Source organism: Papaver somniferum, unplaced genomic scaffold (genome assembly GCF_003573695.1).
Source record: "Papaver somniferum cultivar HN1 unplaced genomic scaffold, ASM357369v1 unplaced-scaffold_19, whole genome shotgun sequence".
Taxonomy (NCBI): Eukaryota; Viridiplantae; Streptophyta; class Magnoliopsida; order Ranunculales; family Papaveraceae; genus Papaver; species Papaver somniferum.
Genome location: NW_020628818.1, coordinates 9,909,874 through 9,933,330, shown reverse-complemented (window position 1 = coordinate 9,933,330; position 23,457 = coordinate 9,909,874). Strand labels below are relative to the sequence as shown.

At 34.9% G+C, this 23,457-nt stretch overlaps 1 protein-coding gene and 1 pseudogene across 1 annotated transcript; both read right to left on the bottom strand.

Moving 5' to 3' along the window:
* Window positions 1-3,143: 3,143 nt before the first annotated feature.
* LOC113338755 lies at window positions 3,144-5,194 on the bottom strand (annotated as a pseudogene).
* Window positions 5,195-5,325: 131 nt separating this feature from the next.
* LOC113338756 (protein ABHD11-like) lies at window positions 5,326-9,082 on the bottom strand. Its single transcript, XM_026584143.1, has 5 exons — window positions 8,734-9,082; window positions 8,422-8,660; window positions 6,367-6,479; window positions 5,956-6,096; window positions 5,326-5,867 (listed from the first exon to the last, which is right to left on the bottom strand). The coding sequence occupies exons 1-5, from the start codon at window positions 8,969-8,971 to the stop codon at window positions 5,615-5,617; spliced, it is 984 nt and encodes a 327-aa protein (XP_026439928.1). The 5' UTR covers window positions 8,972-9,082; the 3' UTR covers window positions 5,326-5,614.
* Window positions 9,083-23,457: the final 14,375 nt, after the last annotated feature.

The following is a 23,457-nucleotide window of genomic DNA, read 5'->3' as shown; positions in this document are numbered from 1 at the left end:
TGTATGTATAACTAGAAATAAATTACAACAGTTTTTATTTATGTTCCAGCTGTTTAAACTTGCCACGTGATCCAGATCAATCAGGTGAAAACTAAAAAATAAATTACTCCAGGAACTAAATTAATTGTCTAGAATTTTAACTATCATATATGCGGCGATTCGAAAATTTAAAAATAGGATTGTCTAACCCCTGACGATATTAAGAAGATAGCATAATTATACGGCGCGTGAAAAATAAAATAGTTATTGGGTAATAATAGAATAACGTTCGTTAATTATCTTAAATAACAAATTATCATCATATATAGATAGGGAGGATTTACCCATACTGTTACTCGCACAGTATTTCACGTTTTGGATGCCATTCTTTTCATACATACCAAGCGAGAACAAATTTGAAGAAAATATTTTGGGAACACCATTTTAGAATACTATACATACCTATCAAAATAAATGTGTAACTTTCCTAAATTACCCAATCCACAAAGTAATAATATCTTTTGGGACCTTTGGAAAGGTAAAGATACTATTATAAATGATTCTCCAATTTTCTCTATTATAAATACCCTACTTGGAAATCCATACCACTACACAAACTTACCAAAGAAATGTTAATGGTATAGAGAAAGTGAGATAAAGAAAAAGATGAAACCAAAGTTTTTGACATAAAAGAAGAGTCATTTGGCATTTGACATTAGGATAATCCATCAACAACACCTAAAATTTATATTATTAATTTACTTTCCTCTTTTCTCCTATTCTCCTTCGTTCTACTTCAATCATCTTCATAAAATATACATAATCAAGTATGCTTGCTATCACTTTTTAGTAGATCTTGAATAATAGTTTCATAGTTTTCATGCTTTTCCATAGTTCTTATATTGTTTTCGATCATTTACACTCAAATATTTTCATTTCTAACAGTTATAGTGTTATTTGACTTATTTTATTTTATCATATTTTTCTTTACTTGTACTTATTAATCAAATTTTTATTTGTCAATTCAAAACATTTTGTACTAAGGATTTTTTTCCATTTTTCTTTTCAGGGAAAATTGAGAGTACTCAATATAAAATATATATATTCAAGAAATAGTTATTTTTGTGGGAACATGAATCACGCACAAATATTTTTATATATATAGTTAAAAGGTTTCTTATGAATCTTAATCTGCATACTATTCCGTATGTCCTCAATCTGCGTGCTTTGAAATCCTCGATAGTTGGTGCTCTTGTTTTATAATTGTTCATATATTGGTCAAGTAACCAAACGTTTAGGTTCAATTTCGCCAATATACATGTTTTTATCCTCCACTTTTAATATAAGGATATTACTATTTCTCAAGATTATTTTTATTAAGTTACTTGACGACTCAACCTTTTTCTGTTTTTTCTGATGCAGATCACGTTGTCTTATTTGAGCGAACCCTATGATATAAGATGAACTTAGCACAGTAATACACTTATGGTATGTTTCAAACCCTTTTTTTTATCACTTCCTTATTTACATAAATTATGAGACAAAATTATATCTTCGTACACGATGCCGGGCCACAAGAGCCGACTTTATTGGTCTATGAAAGTCATCTTACTATTTTGTTTTGAACACGGGTAGCTTCGATTTTTATCTTGTTACCTTTTTAAAAAAATAAGTTTTAGTTATTAACTTTAACAAGTGACTCAAAATTCGTACATCATTAATAAAAATACAATAAATGAGAGATCTAAAATACATTTAAGGTAGAGTAGATATGCAAAGAAATTTTTTGATAAATGGTTTTGGGAGTTCTTACAAACCATTTTGATATCTTCTTGAAGAAGTTATCACAATGGTTATGGTAAGAAAGAACTTTATAAACAATCCTTCAAAAAAACGTATAATTTTCTCTTGAATCATATGTCCTAACGCTGAATAATAACACTTTTCTTTCTATTACTTCAATCTAATGATATTTTTATATATTCTTTTATTTGTAAATATGTAATTAACGGTTTAAATTTATATTCCCGCAGCGGACAACGAGTAACTAAAAGCACAATAAATTTTACATCGGTTCCAAAAATCCAAGATGTATTCACTTGCACATGATCCACGGGCCACAAGTATCGACAGACGCAAGCGATTATGTTATGAAAGTGTTTGGAAATCGATGGACTGTGATATACCAGTAAGCAATAAAAGATGAAGCTTTCATTTTCTAATACTTTAAATTTGTTAGATTTGGTGGGTTAATCTTTTTACTTAATTTTTGATTTCGGGCAACACAAATGATGGGAATAGGTTGTATGGGAAAAATGAGCATCATAGCAATATCTGATGCTGTAGCTCGACAAGAACTTATGGACTTGTGTCCAGCCGAGCTTTTCAGCAAGCCGTTGAGTCGTCACATTTTGCACAATGTTCGAGCTTTTATGGCCAAGGGCAGGCCAATATTCGTAACAATGAACGGGGTTGTTTCTGCTTGTCACTGATAACTATGGGTATAACTTTGGCTCTGTAATCCTAATGGATTACGAGATAATGAATGGGGCACAGGTAAGCAATAAAAGATAAACTCTCATAAAATTGCTATTATAAAGAAGAATATTTGATTTACAGTTGTTTACTTGGATGGTATAGTAACTTGTGATTTTAAATCACAATGGTAGCACTGGTTTTGCATACTTGTTTTCCAAAATGATAATACCGTAAACCATGTGCTTGAAATTATTGACTGCTAATGACTGATTTGCACTACTATCTAGGTGAACTGACAAAGATTATTAATCTAGTACTTTAATTTGTTACATTTTGACATTTTCTGAGTTAATTTTTTATTTTATTTTTGATCTCAGGCTACACAAATGACAGGAATATGTGGTATGGGAATTTTATTTTTGATCTCAGGCAACACAAGTGACAGCAATATGTGGTATGAGAATTACGAGTGTGCATCACAAGTGACAGGAATATGTGGTATGGGAATTATGAGTGCTCATCTTGATAGTCACAGAGGTATATCTCAAAGAAACCGAGAAGTTCAACAATTTGCAAAATTCCTTACGGCCAGAGTATATGCCGATATTTATCACCATAAGTCTAGATGATCGGTGAGAACTGAGAAGCAATGTAGACTTGTTTCCACTGATTAGAGTGAAATTATGCAAGGCTGTTACAAAGGTTTAATGGATCAATAGAGTGTGATACATGGCACTGTTGCTTCCCCGTTACAATGTAATAATTATGTTCCAAACAAGTTTCAATTTTTGAATTACACAACAACCATGATAAATCAAACAAAACCAGGGCACCATCTAGATAACTCTTATTACTCATGCATAATGCAGGTTTGATAGACTGAAACTTAGAGCAGGCAAGCTCATACAAAACAAATGCAAACCGAGAAACAAAAAGTTTAATCCTTTTTCCAAGAGGACAGACTAGGAGTATCTGTATATTTCCAGGCTGAACCCATTCCAGCATACCTGTCACCCTTTACGGAATCTTCGTTGGAAGCCAGAGATTCAAGTTCTGCCAATTCTGATTCTGTCAGTTTCACTGAGAGAGCACCTATATTCTGATTGAGGTTCTCAATCTTGGTCGTGCCTGGTATTGGACAAACATCAATTCCTTGATGATGTACCCATGCCAATGCAAGTTGGGATGGGGTGCATCCTTTCTTTAGAGCCATTTTGTTTACTTGTTCAAAAATATGTTTGTTGTGCTCAAGATTCTCTGCTTGAAACCTAGGTAGACTCTACAAAAATACAACACATTTCAAGGTCGTGAGAAAGTCGGACACAGCTGAATGTCAGAATAGATACTCTCAAACATGATGAGACATCTCTAACCCAACTCAATGTCCTAAGTCGGAGCATATAAGATTATATACCTTTCTGAAGTCTTTATCGGCTAGGCTGTCTACTAACTTTGCCCCAGACGAAAAGAAGCCTCTTCCCAAAGGGCTGTATGGAACAATTCCAATTCCAAGATCTCTGTGTGGCACAAGAAGATTCAGATCAAAATAATGTTTTATAAATAGATAAAATAACTCACTTGAATACTAGTAAATGCAGATGAAGATGGATATATCTCACCTACAAGTAGGAATAATGTCTTCCTCTACATCTCTAGTCCACAATGACCATTCTATCTGAACTGCTGTTATTGGATGAACAGCATGTGCTCTCCTAATTGTTGAAGCAGACGCCTCGGATAGCCCTACGTATTTGATCTTCCCCTCTTCAACAAGTTTTTTGAGTTCCCCCATCTTTAAAGAGGTGAAATGAAAAATAAAGTTTAGATTTGTGAACACACAAGTTAACAAGACAAATGAACAGAATAATAAGATTGTGGAGAAAACATACTGTGACTTCAATGGGGAATTTGGTATCAATTCTGTGCTGATAATAAAGATCAATACAATCAACTCGAAGTCTCTTGAGACTAGCTTCACAACAAGCTCTAACATATTCAGGATCCCCACGAATCGCAATACCCCCATCTCCAAAGCTAACAGCAAATTTGGTAGCTAATTGAACTGTCTCTCTTACCCACAAGTGCTTTCCCAATTAAAATTTCATTAGTAAAAGGACCATACATATCAGATGTATCAAAGAATGTAATACCCTTATCAATGGCGTGATGGATTAGAGCTATCATATCAGATTCAGGCTTTGGAGGACCATAGAAAGCTGACATGCCCATACACCCAAGTCCTTGTTTTGATACTTCAAGACCTTGTGAACCCAATTTCATCTTCCCTACCGCAAATTCACCTTCCATTTTTCCTGTTTTCTGTTATTCTTCAGTTTCTTAGTTTCTATGATCTAATATCTTTCCTCCCCTGCTTCTAAAGTTCTATTTATAGATATACTCATCTCTTTGAAACTTGGTGAGGACAAACGTCATCAATGACGTTTGAATAAACAAAAGAAATTCCACCAAACACAAAGAAAATGAGTCTAGAACTTGTTGTTGGAGACCTTTCTTTTCTAAAGAAAAAATTCTAACAATTGCGGGACATGGGGAGTCCAAGAAATGCACGGAATAAGAACGGTGGGTTGTCGGCCATGAAAAAGAACCTCAATCACAGCCACATACTGAAACGGGTAATGGACTCTGAGTAACACGTCTTTCTAGGTAAACTATGGACCGACTGACCGAGTGAATCAGAGGATTTCTAAAATTGAAAACTCTGCCTGGCCCGAGTGAGGCACGAGCCAGGAAGAGGAAGTGCCACTTTTCTTCCCATTTTATGAGAGTAAACATCAAGCACTCAAGAATCAGTTCAACATACAAGTAGAAATATAGGAAGTAGAAAACAGTGGTATTGCAATTTGAACATATTTCCTATTTGGATCCAGTTTGTTGAAAATATACTGTAATTCCTTTACAGATAGAATATAGTTTAGATGACACAAGACATCAAAATTCTGAATTCTAACGAAGAAGTGGTCTAACAAAACAAATTCACAGAACTTCTAACTGGGTCTCCAGTTACCCATTTGTCATATAAAAGAACTCATAATATGGCAGAAGGAAGATTCTAATCAAATTTCCTCAAACTGCCAAGGGAGACTAGAGAATACAACCTTTTATTGTATAAACTTCTTACCAGAGTTCATGGTGTGTTTCATGAAGTAGATACCATATTTGGAGCAACGATGTCAAGCAGCCCTTTTGGATTGTCGACATGAACCCAATGCCCTGACTTCGGTAGAAGATGAACTGAAACCTTTCCTTCGGATTCTTTACTTCTCCTGGAGGCAAGACTTTCAAGACGATTAACAACACCTGGAGACCACCTGTCACTGTTCTCTGCCCGAACGATGGCAATCTGTAAACCATTAGGTGGGTTCTCCAACAGAGACCAATAACTCCTCTCCCTACAAATTCAATTATGCTCGCAAACCTTCAGAACAAAGCACAAACAGAAACTAATACCAGCAGACTAATGAGGACAATCGGATATACCTGTATGACTTGAACATATCAACAGCACCTTGGAGATCAAAAGCCCATGTTTCATGGTCCCCAGATTTCTTAAGGTTACTGCCAATCCACTGGGAAAGTGATTTGGAGAACCCAAGCTCCATCATGTGATTTACAAGCCACCTAAGTTTTAGAAACATAATATGACATGTCAGATAGTTGATCTACGAACGTCAATTCTCTTATGAAGGTGTGATTTTCCATGAGAGAAGAAAACACTTCCAAATGTGTTGTTCACTGGCAGTTCATGAACTCCAAAAGTTGTCCACCTTTACACTGGATCCATATATAGGGTAGTGTAGTTGAACGTATATATCAACTTCCCAATTGCACAAATGAAAACTGTAACCTACTATACACAAGTACAACAAAAAGAAGGAGAATAACTCTTACTTCCTTGATGGGATTTCTGAGGGTAAACTTTGCAAGGTCTGTAAAACCTTCTCAACTTCACCATCACTCTCTTCAGGATTTACATCTCCAGGAACAGAGTCCAGTACCCAAAGCTGTTCTGCATCAAGGAAGTGTAGAAAACTTCATTACATGGGAGGATGGACATACGGAGTTTATTAGCAACTGAAAGAAGCAGGGGAGGAAGCACAGGTTGACTAAACCTGGCTATAGCCCCCTCTTTTACCTGATAAATCGCACCAAGTTCTTATTTTACCATTGAAAAAAAAAACAAAAACAGTTTAGTCCACCAATCCTTATCAGTTTAGTCCACCAAGAAGAACAGAGGAAGAAAAGAGAAGGAGAGTTAACTACTTCGCTAAAACTGAATGCAATTATTCTTCACAAGATCAACTATCTGTAAGTATTAGGTAAAGATTTTCTTCTATACTTTAGTATAATCAACAAGAGCAATACCTAAATAGTTTAATTTTTGTTTCATGTTACCTAATTAGGTTTTACGGAATTTGAAAGAACTTTTTATGTTAACTGTTTTATGGGGTTTTGGTTGATTGTTAGCTTGAGACTCAAACAATCAGTTTAGGGAAAGAGGGTACCGAAACATGTATGCCCTGAGTTCATGCAAGTGAGGGTTTTTATCTTCGGCATGCAGTTTCGGGGGTTATAACCCATAACTTAATTTGCACTTTATCTAATGTTTTTGTTCTCTACAGTTTGGGCTGGTTTTTCTGTCTTCGGTGCTCTAAATTCTGCCTTAAAGTTAATAACACAAGATGCTTTCAAAAATTCAAAAGAACCTCTTCGCAAGGAGCTAGAAATCGAAATTACCTTTCAAAGGAGAAAAGCCAAATAGCACACATCAAGATATGTTAATCTCTTAATACCTAAAACTTATTATGTGCACCTATTTAAACATATTGCAGTGATACTCTTCGCAATCTCTGTATGGAGCTACTATGTTTACTTCTTTATGCGTACATCTTTCCAGAATTTCCTATTTTAAGTACTGCGTACTGTATCTAAAATTGTTTCTGCTAATCTTGTTGCTAGTGTGGTATACGTACACAAACACTTTCAGGAACCTAGTACTTCCTGTCTACCAGTTACTTTCTAATGTTAGCTTAAGACAATTTTCTATAAAATAGAGAGAATTTAGATTCCTACTTTGGAACGTCTTCAGGAGGATCCTAAAGTATATGGACTGCCTAAGCAACAAAGAATTGTATGTTCAAATCATGGACTTCGCAATCACAGTGTTCCTTATGTATGCATTGCCATTCTTTATTTTCCCCGGGTTGTTGTCCAAAGATACCGGAAGACATAGCTTGGGTACTTGGTAAGTCCTCAGCTACAAAGAACCATAAATTTTATTTTGGAACTTCGTGATTGTATATTCACGTAGTGCCCAAGCAGGTGCAGTTCCTAATCTCAGCTTCACTTTTTTATGTTAACTATCCAAAAGAAAAACTAGACATAGATTAAGGTGCGACAAAAAAAAAAATTTTTTTAGCCCCCCTCATTCTGAAATCCTGGTTCCGCCACTGGAAAGAAGTAAAGATCTCAAAAAAGGTTCTGACTTCTGTGTGTGACTCCTTCACATTTTGTAACAACTTTGTTTAGTAAAAACTGAAAATAAGTAAATAAACATACTAAATGCCAGACCCAAATACTTCGTCTACATTTCGCATCCTTAAATTACAAAAATCCTGAATTCTCTCGAAAGAGGTTATAGCTAAAGAATATTCTTGAACCATTATTACCAGAATGTTTTAGGCTCATGTCAAATTGGCAATTTTCATATACCATTAGGATATTAACAACTGCATTATGCTTCTTGTTAAATGCCAATAAGAAACCATACCATTTATATATTCTGACAAATGGTATAAATGTTTATGATTTTAAGGAGTGACACAAATCCTATAGTGTTCAAACACGACGAATTCAACAAATTTTCACCTACCAGCATATATTCATACAACAGATTGACATACCAAACTAACAACAGTCACGAAAACTGAAACACGAAGTAATTACCTGTTTAGGCAAAGTAGCAGATTCACCATAATCCCCACGAGCACAGCTCTCAGCATACTGTAACGCAACTTTTCCACCCATGGAATGACCAATAACAACATCAGGCCAATCCCAACCCTCAGACTTAACCAAATTAGCCAAATCATTTGCAGCATTTACAAGATCATTCGGCGGTTCAAGACCTTTAATCTCAGCTGATCTCCCATGGTTCCTCATATCCACAAGAACCATCCTCCAATCTACAAAATTTTCAACACGATAAATAAAAATCTCAATTGAGAAGAACAAAAAAAAAATCAACATTAGGATTACCAGATGAATAGGAATTCTTTTCCAGAGAAGAAACAAGGGTTTTAGAGAAAGATCTCCAGTTCCTGGCAGATCCTAAGAGTCCATGAAGAACAAAAGCTGTTGATTTGTAGGGTTTGTCGTTGTTAGCTCGAACCTCTTCATACGCTAAGGTTTGTAATGATCGAGAATTTTGTTTAAACCCTAGAAATGGTGTTGTATTTAGATATCTAGAGAAGAAGAGGAATCGAGGGTTTCTCATTGAGGAACTGTTTATGAGTTTTTCGGGGAAAAAATGTTTTTGAAGGAGAGACCAGAAGAAACCTTAAAAGGTTGCTGAACAAAGTTTTCTTCTCTATAGTGGGGATTTAACTGTAATTATGCTCAAAATATTGGCAAGTACCCGAATAATGTATTCGGCAGAATGAAATCCCCGCGGGTTATCGAGTGGGAGAGAAAGGATGGGACCCAAACCTGCCTCAAGGGGTTGGGGTTCCACCAATTCTCTTTCAATCGCTATTCGGCGGGACTAGTCATTTCTGATACAAGTATAATGTAGCAAAGATATAAAGTTGAATCCTTTGTTCTTTGGGTGAATAAGTTTTCCGTCAGACTTGCTGCTTAGAAGTTGAAGTTCTTAAAGCAACCAGGTAAGGCTGCTTTGAACCAATCTGTTTTTGGAATTTTTGCAAGCTATCATGTGGTTGTTTTCCAAATGCCTAAGCAAATAACCATCAAAATAGTTACAATGTAAAGTGATTTTTTATAAAACAAAGATCAAAATTCTAGGGGCGTATATATGAATAAATGACAAAGTATTGCACTTGCCAAAACCTTAAGCTATTTAAATATAAGGCAGTCTATCTTTATAAACCAAGTCATTTTGGTGAAATTTTCATAGAGACTTGTTGAAAACTTTGACTCTCCGTGGGCCAAGATTATGGAGTATATATATTTTAAAGATTTTGACCCCTTAAATTGTGATTTTCTAAACTGGGCCGGTGGGTTTGGAGGGGAATATATGATAAACTGTCTTTTGTTAATAAGCTTTATTGTAGGGAAATAAGTGATGGAAGTAGCATATCTATATGGACGTATAATTGGGTTCCTTCCTTAGATGGTCTTCCTAATTCTACTTTCCATTCTACCAATGATACCAAAGTTTAGCAACTAATAGATCAAGATAACAAAGTCTTGGATACAAACATTCTACAAGCAATGTTCAATAACCAGACTGTGAATGCCATCAAAGAGATTAGAATACCTCTTACTGGCAAAGACACTATTAGATGGAAACCAACTGAGAATGGGTTATTCTCGATGAAGTAGACATACAAAGTTATCCTTAATAGCCAGCCTTATGTCTCTGCCGTTACTCCGGAAATCAACTGGAAGTCCATTTAGAAAACTCATCTTCCAATTAAAATTCAATATTCTATTTGAAAACTCATTCACCAATGCATACAGACTAGAGATAAGATAACTAGATTCAATAGTTAGTTAGATACCTCTTGTCCTTTATGCTCTGCTTACTCTGAATTCTTACAACACTTATTAGTTGATTGTACCATTAATGTTTATGCGTCCATTGCTAATCTATCTCAAGCTGTGCCGGGATCATCTATTGTTGATTGCGTAAAATCATGGTTTGAACATAATGTTCAAAATAGGGCAAAAAATATAGCTTTATTTTCCAAATTATGTTTTACTATTTGGCAGGTCTGGAAACACAGGTACAAGGTGGTTTTTGAAACCTTACATGTCAATACAAACCTAATTATAAGAAATGTCAAGATATGTCTGATTGCAAAGAATACTTAGTGCCACAAGTGCTAGCAACAAAGATAGTGCAAACTACTCAAACTCATTGCTGGAAAAGACCCAATGAGCACGAAATTAAGATCAATTTTAATGTTTTTTTTGTAAACACAGTAAAAAAACAGGAATAGGTCTAATAGCTCGTAATTTTGTAATTACTCCCAATAGAGCTCGGAGTGAACCAATTACAACAACAACTTTTGAACAAGCATAAGCCTTAGCATCTTTATAATCAATTTGAAAGGCTTGGAAGCAAAGAATCAAGGACATTCACTAGTATGGTGACAGTAAACGAGCAGTAGATGCAATAAATGGGCAAAAGGTGTTGTGAAGTGGACAAATCTAAACTTTATCATTTGTCCTATTACAGAAATCGTCGTGCAGGGACACTTATCTTGTTCTGTTCTACACTTATCTTTCAAGTTTACTACAATTTTGGTCGCTATAATACTACTTTATTTATGCTTCTTTTTTAGAAAAATTGTGAAACTATAAACTATTACTCCCTCCGTTCCATTTTAGATGATGTTTTTGGAGTTTTCACGCAGATTAAGAAATGGAGAGAGATATAAAAAAATTCTATTTATGCCCTTCAGAAAAGTCTTCAAACATTAATTGATATTTGTGTGTTTAGAAATAAACTTATGGTTCCAAGAAAAAATGTGAGGGCATTGATGGTAGTTTTGTAGGAAAAATATGAAAACTATCAAGTAATGTGGAAAAAAAAAACCCTAAACACTCATCTATAATGGAACGGAGGGAGTACAAATAAATGAGTGAAATTATAACGCATGCAGATAAACAATATTTCATACATCTGTTATTTTTCTTCCAGTGAAGTTATTGTAACCTTTATCTCATTCTCTGTTTTTGTTAATATCTAGTCACATGTTGTGGCAAAGGACATTCTCAAGTACCTTCATGAGACTATCGAGCCGGTTATGGATGATGTGCCTCGAAAAGGAGAAGCAAAACTCCTTCTGAAAAAATATAATTTTTTTAATTGTTACTCCATCTAGACTTCTTGATCATCTCCTAAATACCAGAGGGTTTATTTATAAAAATTTGAAGGTATGAATCTGTTATTTGTACCCCTCAACACTTGATACATGTGGTTAGCTATAGTTTTATTTGATGTGTCATTCTCGTTAACTTTTACTTCAAGATTCTTGTTTCGAGATAATTAAAATTTGGAATATTTTTTTCTGCTTAATTTGAAGGTCAGGAAAATTGTTTAGTTTGGATGTTCAGTGCCTCGTTGGATGAGACACTGCACATCTAACGAGAATATGCAGTGCAGTCCAACGAGAAAATTTTGAAATTTTGCGCAAGTATGTTTTCATACTTGTATATCTATATAGTTACAGTTAACATTTTCTTGGATGTGCAGTACCTCGTTGTTGATGAAGCTGATCGAATACTAGAACCAAGCTTTAATGAGGAAATGAAGCATATTTTAAAGCTTTTTCCTGAGGTAAAATATGAACAAAAATGACCATAATATTTTTGCGTGAGTATTATTATTACAGTTCATTTCTAGTATCATATCTTTGTGCATTTATTCTCAAACCATTCGCCAATATTTACTGAATTTCCTTATGTATATCAGACATATTGATAACCGTAATCGTATGATTTACGTTCAAGCTAATTGTATCAATTGCTAATGTTTAGGATAAAAACAGACAACTTCGTTCTCTACGACCCATACTAAGAAGGTTTGTATATGCCATTAAATCATATGTAATCCCAGTTATCATTGTCCATTAATATCCTAAACTAGGCAATACATGTTGCAAGAGGAAGATCTTGTGCGTCTATCATTTCAGACTGCTCACCTATATATTGATGTGGATGAGGGCAGATTCAAGGTAAACATATCATATTAAAGATTTTTGCTTGCATGCTAACCTTTTCTGCAAACAAATCTAAAAAACATTCTTTTGATTGTCGTCCATATTGGGAGGATTGTAGCAAGGTTACTATATCGAGCCTAGTAAAAACATATTCCTCCTGCTATATGCTTACTTGAAGAGGAATTTGTCAAAGAAAGTGACGGTTTTCTTCTCATCATGTATTTCTGTAAAATATCACTCGGAGCTTCTCAGATACATTCATGTGCACTTCTTTGATATCCATGGAAAATAAAATCTGAGGAAACGTATATCGACCTTGTTTGATTATGCAAGGAAGGGAAAGGACTTTTGTTATGCATAGGTGTTGCTGCCTGTGGGCTTGACATCCCTACTATCGTAAGTTATTATCTACAACCTATCTAATCTGTCTTTGACAATCAAACATATTTTTTCTCGTATCTAGTCAAAGAATTCCTACTCTATCCTTTGTATGTATGTCAAACTGACTGGATCGTACCGTATGAGCCTTATCTTTGCACCCATGTATTTCTACACTTTATTTTTTCTTCCACAAGGTGATTCTTTTTATTGCATTTATTATATTTTGTGTTTATGTTCCATAATTCAGGAGTATATTCATAGGGTTGGCTGAATAGCTCGTGGTGAAGGTGTAAAAGGGAATGCTCTTCTCTTCTTACTACCAGAAGACACACCATTTCCAAAATATCCGAAGGTCTTTCTTTAATTCTTTGAAACAAAAGTGTATTGTCTTCTGACTTACTTGTTAAAGTTAATATTATGGTTAATCCTAAATTCATATTCCGCGTGGCGTTTATTATTTATCTGCAGACAGTTGAAGTACCCATGAAAGAGTACGAATATGACGACAAGAAGTTAGCAACACTTTAACCTCACTTGGTAGCTCTCATGGTGGAAAGTGAAAGTTTACCGGAGCCTTAATCATGATGATATCATGCAAAAAACAATTTTTTTTATTATTACGGTAGAACCTCTATATAAGAATACTATAGGGACTACAAAAAAAAAATCTTATATAGAGGTTATTCTTATATGAAGGTCTACCTTGGAAAGACCAAAAAAATTGTTATACACTTACCTAAGAAAAATACATACATAAGCATAGGAAACACCAAAATGTAGTACAAATATTGTTTAGTTTACAAATATCGATATATGAAGTTTGGTATGCACCATAATCCACATAAAACTCCAACTACATGGAAAATGTGCAAAACAAAGCATCAAATCCACTTGGAACTAAAAGGACCATGCAAAATGGTTACAAGAATCTTTTCATCTTGAACTGTGATGTATATATGACTGGTTTCAAACTTTTCCTCATTAAACAAATAAAAATGGTGAGATCCTGGAAGCTTTTTTCTTCTGTGTTTTTTCTTCATCTTCGTTCAGTTCTTCTTCTTCAATGTTCTGCTAATTCAATTACTAATCTAATTTTGATGTAGGTTGTAGAAAATAAACTGAAGCTACCAAAAAAAAACCAAAAAAACCAAAAAATTACAGAAAAAAGTTTAAACCACTAGCATTTTTATTTATTTTTTGCGATTTTGAACTGTTTCTGGCTGAAATTGTTGTGAAAACATGATTATATGTTCAAATTTTGTTATAATTTCGTATTATTATAGATCAAGCTTCAAGATCTAGAATCAGTGAAGCATTTCTAGTATTTTTGTTTTAAAATTTTTAAAATGTTACCAACGAAAATTTATTTCTTCAGCTTTAACGAGGTTTTAGATTTATTTATTTTTATGTGAATTCTACATAAAAATCTTGCTTAATTGATTATCATATAACGAATTTTGATCGTTTTTCTGTTGAAATTCTATGTTTAGGGTGATACTTTATTTACGTTGTTTATTACTTTTGAATCTCCTTAAACATATGAGAAGTGTGATGAAAAATATAATAAATGATGTTTCCCTTTCATATCTTCCTCAGGAATTAGTAATCGTTAACATTCTCGCCAGAGTATCTACTAAAGATCTATGCCAATTCGATTGCATCTGCAAATTATGGTACCATTCCATTGTTGTTGATAATACAAGATTTTCTATTTATCACTTTTCTCATCACTAGGATAAGAGAAATTTGGTTTTTAATCTCCTAAACGTGTATCTCGAAGATAATGATTGTGATTTGGTGTTCATAAATTACTTTTTAAATACAACTTAATCAACATGAGAGTGATCGTTCTTATAATTTAAAACTATTATCAGCATTAAGTGTAGGAGGCTTTATTGAAATAGTGGGTAACACGACTTTAACAACAGACGGTGATCGGGGGTTTATTTGTATGGTTGCCAAATTGGAAGGTAGATCATGGAGAAAGATAGTAACTAGTACTTGTGATATGTCACCACCACCAGGTTTTCCAAGTCCAAAGCTGATAACAAGAATGTCTATTTCGGGGGGAGATACGGATACTCATTTATCATTCACCATTTGTGGAGATGATCTTTTTGTTAGAAAAAACAATTTTTGTTTCTAAACTAAAAATAAATAAAAATGATTTGATACCTAGACCTATTGCTCACTAGATATTTTTTCACGTGAATAGATAAAATATTAGTCCAACATACACTAAAAACCTTTAGAGTTGTTAGACTTAAATACCATGGGTTTTGGATAAAGGGCATGTCCCTTTGGGTAAAAACACTTTTGTGTGAGGGAGAAGACTTAATCTAGGGCAAGGTTGCCTTTACCGTGTGCGTGGTGCTTCACATCGAAGCACGTACACCGGGGGCTCAAGCTTGGGTGTGGGAGTGAGTGCATTAGATCCTATCTTTTTGCTGAAAGTTTTGGTACGTGTTTTCCGCATATGCACATAATTTCTCACTGGATTTTACACGTAAAGAATCTCCTCGTCTCTTTTTATGTCTGACTATTCTTGTGTCTTCAGATTTTTTGAAAGATACTAAAACAAAAAAAAGCTTATTCTTCTCATATTTTTTTCTCTGCTACTGTTTTGTTTCACGGTGACCTTTTGAGTTCACTATCTTACATCACTGTTAAGCTCTTAGAATATTTTTCTTACGTGCTACATCGAGAAATACTAACAATATTTGTATCCTGGAGGCAACTCGTCAATGGATATAGCATCTCGTTGTTTAGAAGAATAGCATGCGATATTTTCTTTAGGTCAACATATATTATACGTGCCTATATTATTCTCTGCTACAATGATTGATGTTGCATATAAGACATCCATCAACTATTGGTCTGAGCTAAGTATAATTTCAGTTATTTATAATTGTTGTTACCAGAACCAACAATCTAAAGACAATATCACTACTTTATTTTCAGTAATAACAATGGGAAAAAATATTGTTGACAAACCTGCTAAGTTTTGCGGAAAAGATTTTAAGCGTTGGCAATCGAAAATGTTATTTTTCTCAAAGACCAAAGACTAGACAACGTTGTTTTGGAAAAACCCTCATCAAGGCTTCATAGACGTGGTTACGAATACGAACTAGATAGATCGACCAGGAAAAATTATACGTGTAAAAATCATATACTTAACTACTTAGATGATTCACTGTATGATTTTTATAATGCAAAATAGGATTTTTCTGCTTTTGATTTATGGGAAGCTTTGGAAGAAAAATTTCTTGCTGAAGCTGCTGGAAGTAAGAAATTCTTGGTGGATAGGTTCCTTGAATACAAAAAGAAAGATGAAAAACTTGTGGTTGATGAATTCATGGAACTTCAGTTAATCATCAATGAAATTCTTGTTGAAGGCATGGTTATTGATCAAGTTTTCTAAGTGTCTGTAGTTACTGAAAAACTTCCACCTTCGTGGACTGAGTAGAAAAGGAGGTTGCGACATAAGACTCGTGAAACCACCATGGTAGAACTGGGGAAAAAGATTCGAGTTAAGAAACTACTTTGCTGCAAGGACAAGAACCTGTTATTGAACAAAGACATGTCCAACAAAGCTTATATCCTAGATGATAATGCTGCGCTAAAGAAAGGAATGATGGAAAATCTGAATCCAGCAAAAATGGCAACAAACGTAACAAATGTCGCAACTACAAAGGTAACCAACTTAAACCTAATGGAAGTGTCTCTAAGAACACTAACAAAGATAAATTATTATAACTGTGGTAATCCCGGACACATGGCCCAAGATTGTAGGGCTAAAAAGACCAAAAATGATCCAAAACAGAAAAATAAGGAAAACCTAGTGGATGAATTTGGATATTATGCTGGCATGGTGTATGAAGTCAACCTTGTATCTAATGTGACCAATGTGAGAGACTGGTGGTTAGATTCTGGAGCCACCAAGCATGTATGCAAGTTCGGAAATGCTCCTTTTATCTCAAAGTAGGAGACGATGAGAAACTGTTTATTGGAAACTCTTCCACCGCGAAAGTGGTGGGAAAAGGCAAGGTTGATTTGAAGCTCACTTCAGGAAAAATTCTTGCATTGAATAACGTGTATCACGTTCTGGATATATGCAAGAATTTTATCTCAAAGACCATCTTATCTTTGAGTCTAACAGCGTTGTAATCTCTAAAGGTGGTGTCTTTGTAGGAAAGAGTTATGTCACTGAAAACATGATTAAGCTTAGTGTAATTGCTTTGAACATGAATAATAATGTATCTTCTTCTGCTTAAATTTGTGACTCCTCATATATTTGGCATGATAGACTAGGACATGTTAATTTCAAATTATCGAAAGACTTGCTAGTTTAGGTTGCATTCTTAAAATAAACATTGACAAAGGTCATAAATGTGAAATTTGTGTTGAATCTTAATATGCAAGAAAACAATTTAACAAAAAGGTTGAACGTGTGGTACAGTTCCCTTAGAACTAATTCACTCGAATTTAGGAGGTTAAAAGTCAACATCGACTAAAGGTGGTAAAAAGTGGTATATCACTTTTATAGATGATTACTCACGGTACTGTCAGGTTTATCTTCTTAGAAGTAAAGATGAGGCCTTAGAGGCTTTTAAATTATATAAAATTGAAGCAGAAAACCAAAAAGGTGTTACAATATATAAAATCTCTAAGGTCAGAGCGTGGCGGTGAGTATGTAATACCTATAGGAGAATTTTGTATACAAAATGGCATTATCCATGAATCTATTGCACCTTCTTAACCTGAGTCAAATGGTATAGCCGAAAGGAAAATCTAACACTCATAGATATGGTGAACGCTATATCGACTAGTTCAGGGTTACCTTCAAACTTGTGGGGGAAGCAATTCTCTCTTCTTGCTATATCTTGAACCTAGTTCGTTTAAGAAATATGATAAAACTCCATATGGGTATGGAAATGTAGAAAACCTTCATATGCATACTTTAAAGTGTGGGGGTGTTTGTCCAAGGTGGTCATTCCTCCTTCCAAGAGAACCAAAATAGGACCTAAAACTGTGGACTGTGTTTTCTTAGGTTATCCTGAGCGTACTAGTGCACATAGGTTCATGGTCATAAGTTCTGACATTGATTTCCATCACTTCTATTTTTGATCTGCCTATACATAAGATGGATGTTAAAACTGCATTCTTATATGGTGAATTGAATAAATAAATTTATATGGACCTACCTGAAAGTTTTATTGTGAAAGTTTGTGAAAATAAAGTACGCAAATTGATTAAATCTATGTATGGTTTGAAAAATTTGATCATGTAATGATATCTGGTGGTTTTAAAAGCAATGAATCTAACAAATATGTTTACATTAAAACTATGGATAATGTTCATGCGATTGTATGCCTGTATGTTGATGATATGCTCATATTAGGCAGTAACATTGATATTATTAAAACCACTAAAAGCATGCTAAATGAAAACGTTGACATGAAAGACTTAGGCGCTGCTGAAGTAATCTTAGGGATGAAAATCAGAAAGACGTCTGATGGACATAGTCTCAGTCAATCTCATTATGTTGAAACTATACTTAAGAAATTTAATCATGAAAATGCTAAACCTGTCTCTAATCTTTATGATCCCAATTGTAACTTGAAAAAGAGCAAGAGTGAGAGAATTTCTCAACTTGAGTATTCCCGCGTAATTGGCAGTTTTATGTATTTTATGAACCATACAAGACCTGATATTACTTACGCTGTGAGTATATTGAGCAGGTACATTTATAACCCTGGGAAGGATCACTAGAATGCTCTCAATAGAGTTCTATGCTACTTAAGAGCACTTAAAACTTTTGCTTATGTTTTGGGAAGTATCCTGCTGTGCTGGAAGGGTATTGTGATGCCAACTGGATATCAGACTCAGATGATTCCAAATCCACTAGTGGGTACATCTTCACACTTGGAGGTGTGTCTCTGTCATGGAAGTCTTCCAAACATACATGTATAGCTCGGTCCACTATGGACTCTGAGTTTATAGCCTTGGATAAAGCTGGAGAGGAAGCTGAATGGATACGAGCTTTTTTGGAAGGGATTCCACTCTGTCCTAAGCCCGTGTCTTCGATCGCGATCCACTATGGCAGTCAATATTCTATTGGTTGTGCAAGGAATAGTGCATACAATGGAAAGTCTAGAAATATAAGAAGGCACAAGACAGTGAAACAACTACTCTCTACTGGTATTATCTCTCTTGACTTCGTAAGATCCAAAGATATTGCATATCCTTTGACGATAGATTTATTTGAAGAGATAGTTAGATCCACATCGACGGGGATGAGACTTAAGCTCATAGAATAAATCACCTTGTGAATGGAAACTACAAGATGAAGGTTTAATAAGACAACTAATTTATGGTGATATCGAGACAAGCACTATCTTTGTCCCTCTCTATGGTGTAATTGTGTGATAGTGCAACCTGCATGAGAGGATGATCTGTTGAGATCTTAATGGGTTTCATAACTTTGTTTAAAGCGGGGTGTGACAGGAAACTCATGATGGACCCACCTATGTGGATGTTGGAAGTAGCACCGCTTCCTATGAGAATTTGAGTTGATTTTCTAGAGACATTCATCAAACTAGGTTTTAGCTTGCCGTCAAAATGGGCACAACCACAAGATCTTGGCAGCTTTAGTTTGAGACAACAAGTGTGGTTCAAGACATCGTGTTCACCGTTACAACAAGAAGTTCCGGTAACTTCTCACTAAGTTAAGGTTCAATCTTTGGGACACCTTAGCCTAAATTTGATATCTTCCGTTTTCTCGTGTTTTATCGATATTTTTTATCATTCATGTGGGGGATTGTTAGAAAAAGCAGTTCTTGTTTTTAAACTAAAAACACATGGACCATGATTGATCCCTAAACCTATTGCTCGCTACATGTTTTTTCATATGAATATATAAAACATTAGTCTCACATAGACTAAAACCTTAAGAGTTGTTAGACTTAAATACCATGGGTTTTGGATAAAGGGCATAGCCCTTTGGGTCAACACACTTTTGTTTGAGGGAAAAGACTTAGGCTAGTGCAAGGTTGCTTTTCCCGTATACGCGGTGTCCGTCCAGTCGGGCAGGCTGGGCTGGTCTCGGGTGTGGTGGGTTCATTAGATCCCATCTTTTTGTTGAAAATTTTGGTACGTATTTTCCACACATGCACATGATTTCTCACTGGATTTTACGCGTGAAGAATATCTTTGTCTCTTTTGATGTCTAACTTCCTAACATGACTGTTATGTTCTCTGGGAAAAAAATGAGTCTTTCATTGTCACTGTTTTTTGTCAACTTTTCCAGTGCGCGTGGGAATCTTTTCAGTCGTTGTCTGACTATTCTTATAACGTTTTGAAAAGTATAAAAGAAAGTCTTCAGATTTTTTGAAAGATATGGAAACAAAAAAAGCTTATTCTTCTCTTCTTTTTTCTCTGCAACTGTTTTGTTTCGCTGTAACCTTTTGAGTTCACTATCTTGCATCACTGCCAAGCTCTTAGAGTATTTTCCTTGTGTGCTATATCGAGAAATACTAACAGTAGTTGTATCCTGGAGGCAACTCGTCAACGACTATATCATCTCTATGTTTAGGGCTAAAATCTTCTCCAAGCTATTAAAATATGTCTTCAAACTTCTTCTTCTTCAATGACAAGATTCAAATCAGGGCTAAAATCCTCAATATCCAACTCCACATAAGACTGATCAGGGTATGAATAGGTGCCAATACATCAGCTGCACGGTTAGTTCCTCTATAAATGTGACCAACTCTAATTCTCTAAAACCACTGACGCATCTGGAAAATTCTTCTCCAAACTTGTAACACTTCCCGACCTAGATAGTGATTTCTATTCTTCAAGATGTCGCAAACTTCCACAGAGTCTGTGTTGATATGATTTTACTTTGGTTTTTCAGAATGACACATTTGATATCAAGGTTTGCACCTTTCCACTCAAGACAAACTACATAATCAGAACCAGAACCATCAATAGCAGCAGCTAGAGGGTTTCTCATAAGAGCAGCGAAGCATCAAAGCTTTCTCCATTAGATCCATCTATATTAAGCATAACTTCATCTGGAGAAGGAAATTGCCATCTTCAAGGTACAAGTTTCTTCTGCTTAAGGATAGAAGAAACTCCCTACTAGTGCAGAAAATATTTCACTGAAGGAGAATCAACATCTGAGAATTTCTCAGATTCTACCTTTGAAAAAGCGGGGGTCTAACAACCACACCCAATTTGTATGGACAAACTCCAATATACTTTCTAGAGAATCAACTAGACACAATCTATAAAAAGTATATCAAAGAGTTATATCTCTCTTTCTCGATTAAATTCTTACTCAAGAAAATAGAAGTATGCGAGTTTAATTGAATACAAGAGAAAACACTTGAATGGTACCAAATACCAATGTTCAAGTATCAATCAATTTCAATCAATAACCAAAGGTCGGATTTCCAATTGACTGATTCAAACGCACAACCTGTGATATTTCTATTATATAACAAAATACATTGAGGAAAGGAAATAACACAGACACCAGAATTTTGTTAACGAGGAAACCGCAAATGCAAAAAAAAAACCGGGACCTAGTCCAGATTGAACACACACTGTATTAATCCTCTACAGACACTAGCATACTTAAAACTAACTTCGGTCTAGACTGTAGTGGAACCCCAATCAATCTCACACTAATCCAAGGTACAGTTGCGCTCCTTACGTCTCTGATCTCAGCAGGATAATACACACTTGATTCCTTTAGCTGATCTCACCCACAATTAAGAGTTGCTACGACCCAAAGTCGAAGACTTTAATAAACAAATCTGTATCACACAGAAAAGTCTATAGTAATAGATAAATATGTCTCCCACAGAAATACCTACGAGTTTTGTTATGTCTTTTGATAAATCAAGGTGAACAGGAACCAATGGATAACCCGGACTTATATTCCCGAAGAACAGCCTAGTATTATCAATCACCTCACAATAATCTTAATCGACGCGGCGAAAGAAGATATTGTGGAATCACAGACGATGAGACGAAGATGTTTGTGATTACTTTTATATCTTGCCTATCAGAGATATTAATCTCAAGCCAATCTTTGCGATTGTACTCGTACGATAGAACATGCAAGATCAGATCACACAACTACGAGAAAGTAGTATCGGTCGGGATTCACAATCCCAATGAAGTCTTTAAGTCGTTAACCTGGTTTAAAAGAAGAAACCAAAGGTTAAAGGAGAATCGACTCTAGATATGCAACTAGTATCACACAGAAGGTACGGGGATTAGGTTTCCCAGTTGCTAGAGTTCTCCTTTATATAGTCTTTCAAATAAGGGTTTGCAATCAATGTTAGCTTGGTAACAAAGCATTCAATATTCACCGTTAGATTGATTAGATTCAAGTTAATATCTTTCAACTGTTAGATCGAAAACTTAGATTGTTACACATGAATGAAATGCACGATTTTAGGTTTGTGTAACCGTACCCAAACATGTACATTTGTTGGTTCAACAATAGTTAACCAAATGTTTAGCCATATGAGCACTTTCATATCAACCATATTCACCATAACTAGTTAAAATGACTCAACTGAACTAGTTAGAGAGTTTTTCAATTGTATAAATCTTATATAACTATAAAAGACACAATCGAAGCAAAAACGATTTGATTCACTCGAATCTATTCATGAACTTTATAGTCACTGTTTGCAATTTGCATTCCTTAGTTTATATAAATATAAGTTCACAAATAATCGGCTTTAGATATAACCAACTCAAGTTCGCGGACTTAAGTTCCCGGAAGGAGTTCACAAACTCCAGCAGATATTCTCGGGATGAGAACCTCCGCCAGTTCGTGTACTGGGTTCGCAGACTGAGTTCACAGACTTAGCTCATAACTCTTGCTCCGGTTTTCCTGATCAACAAAGTACGCATACTTTGGTTCAAGGAATAAGGACTTATACGTATATGTGTTGCCACACAATGCTTATATCCAACATTGGTTACATAATCTAAAATCTCATTTCAATCATTGAAACATTCTTAGAGGACGTTATATAGTTGTTATTCACAAACCATTTTTCGTCAAAGCCATTTTCAAAGTGACTGAAACATAACATGACTTTCGTCACTAGGTAAAGATGAACTTGGCCAAAGCGAAAGCTTACCAACACATATTTCGAGAAATATATAGGCGAGATAAACTCGGCTCGAAATAACAAATGTGTATAATCAAAGTCTATATAGCAAAACGACTTTTGTCTCAAGATAGGAGATAGAGTAGATAGAATTTTGAGTGATAGATAAGTTCAAGTCTCCACATATCTTTTAGTCGATGAAGTTCCACCAGTTCCTTGAATAGTCATTCGTCTTGTATGATGATTGCCATGGAGTTATTGAGCTCAACTACACTTTATATCCTATTCCGAGACTTAGCTATAGTAGACTAGAAATCAAGACTTATAGTTCTGATCACTAACATTGACAAACATGCTTGAGATAGCAACACATGCGAGTTCGACCGAGCACTGCTTTAACAACAAGGCTGAATTGGGGGACCTGGAAAAATAATTGGGGACCCTAGCTACAGGACAAAAAATGTCATGCAATAGTAATTTGGAGTTATCCCCAATTTTTTAAATGGCTAAACTACCCCAAATCATTAGTGGTAATTAAGTTAATTAATTGTTAA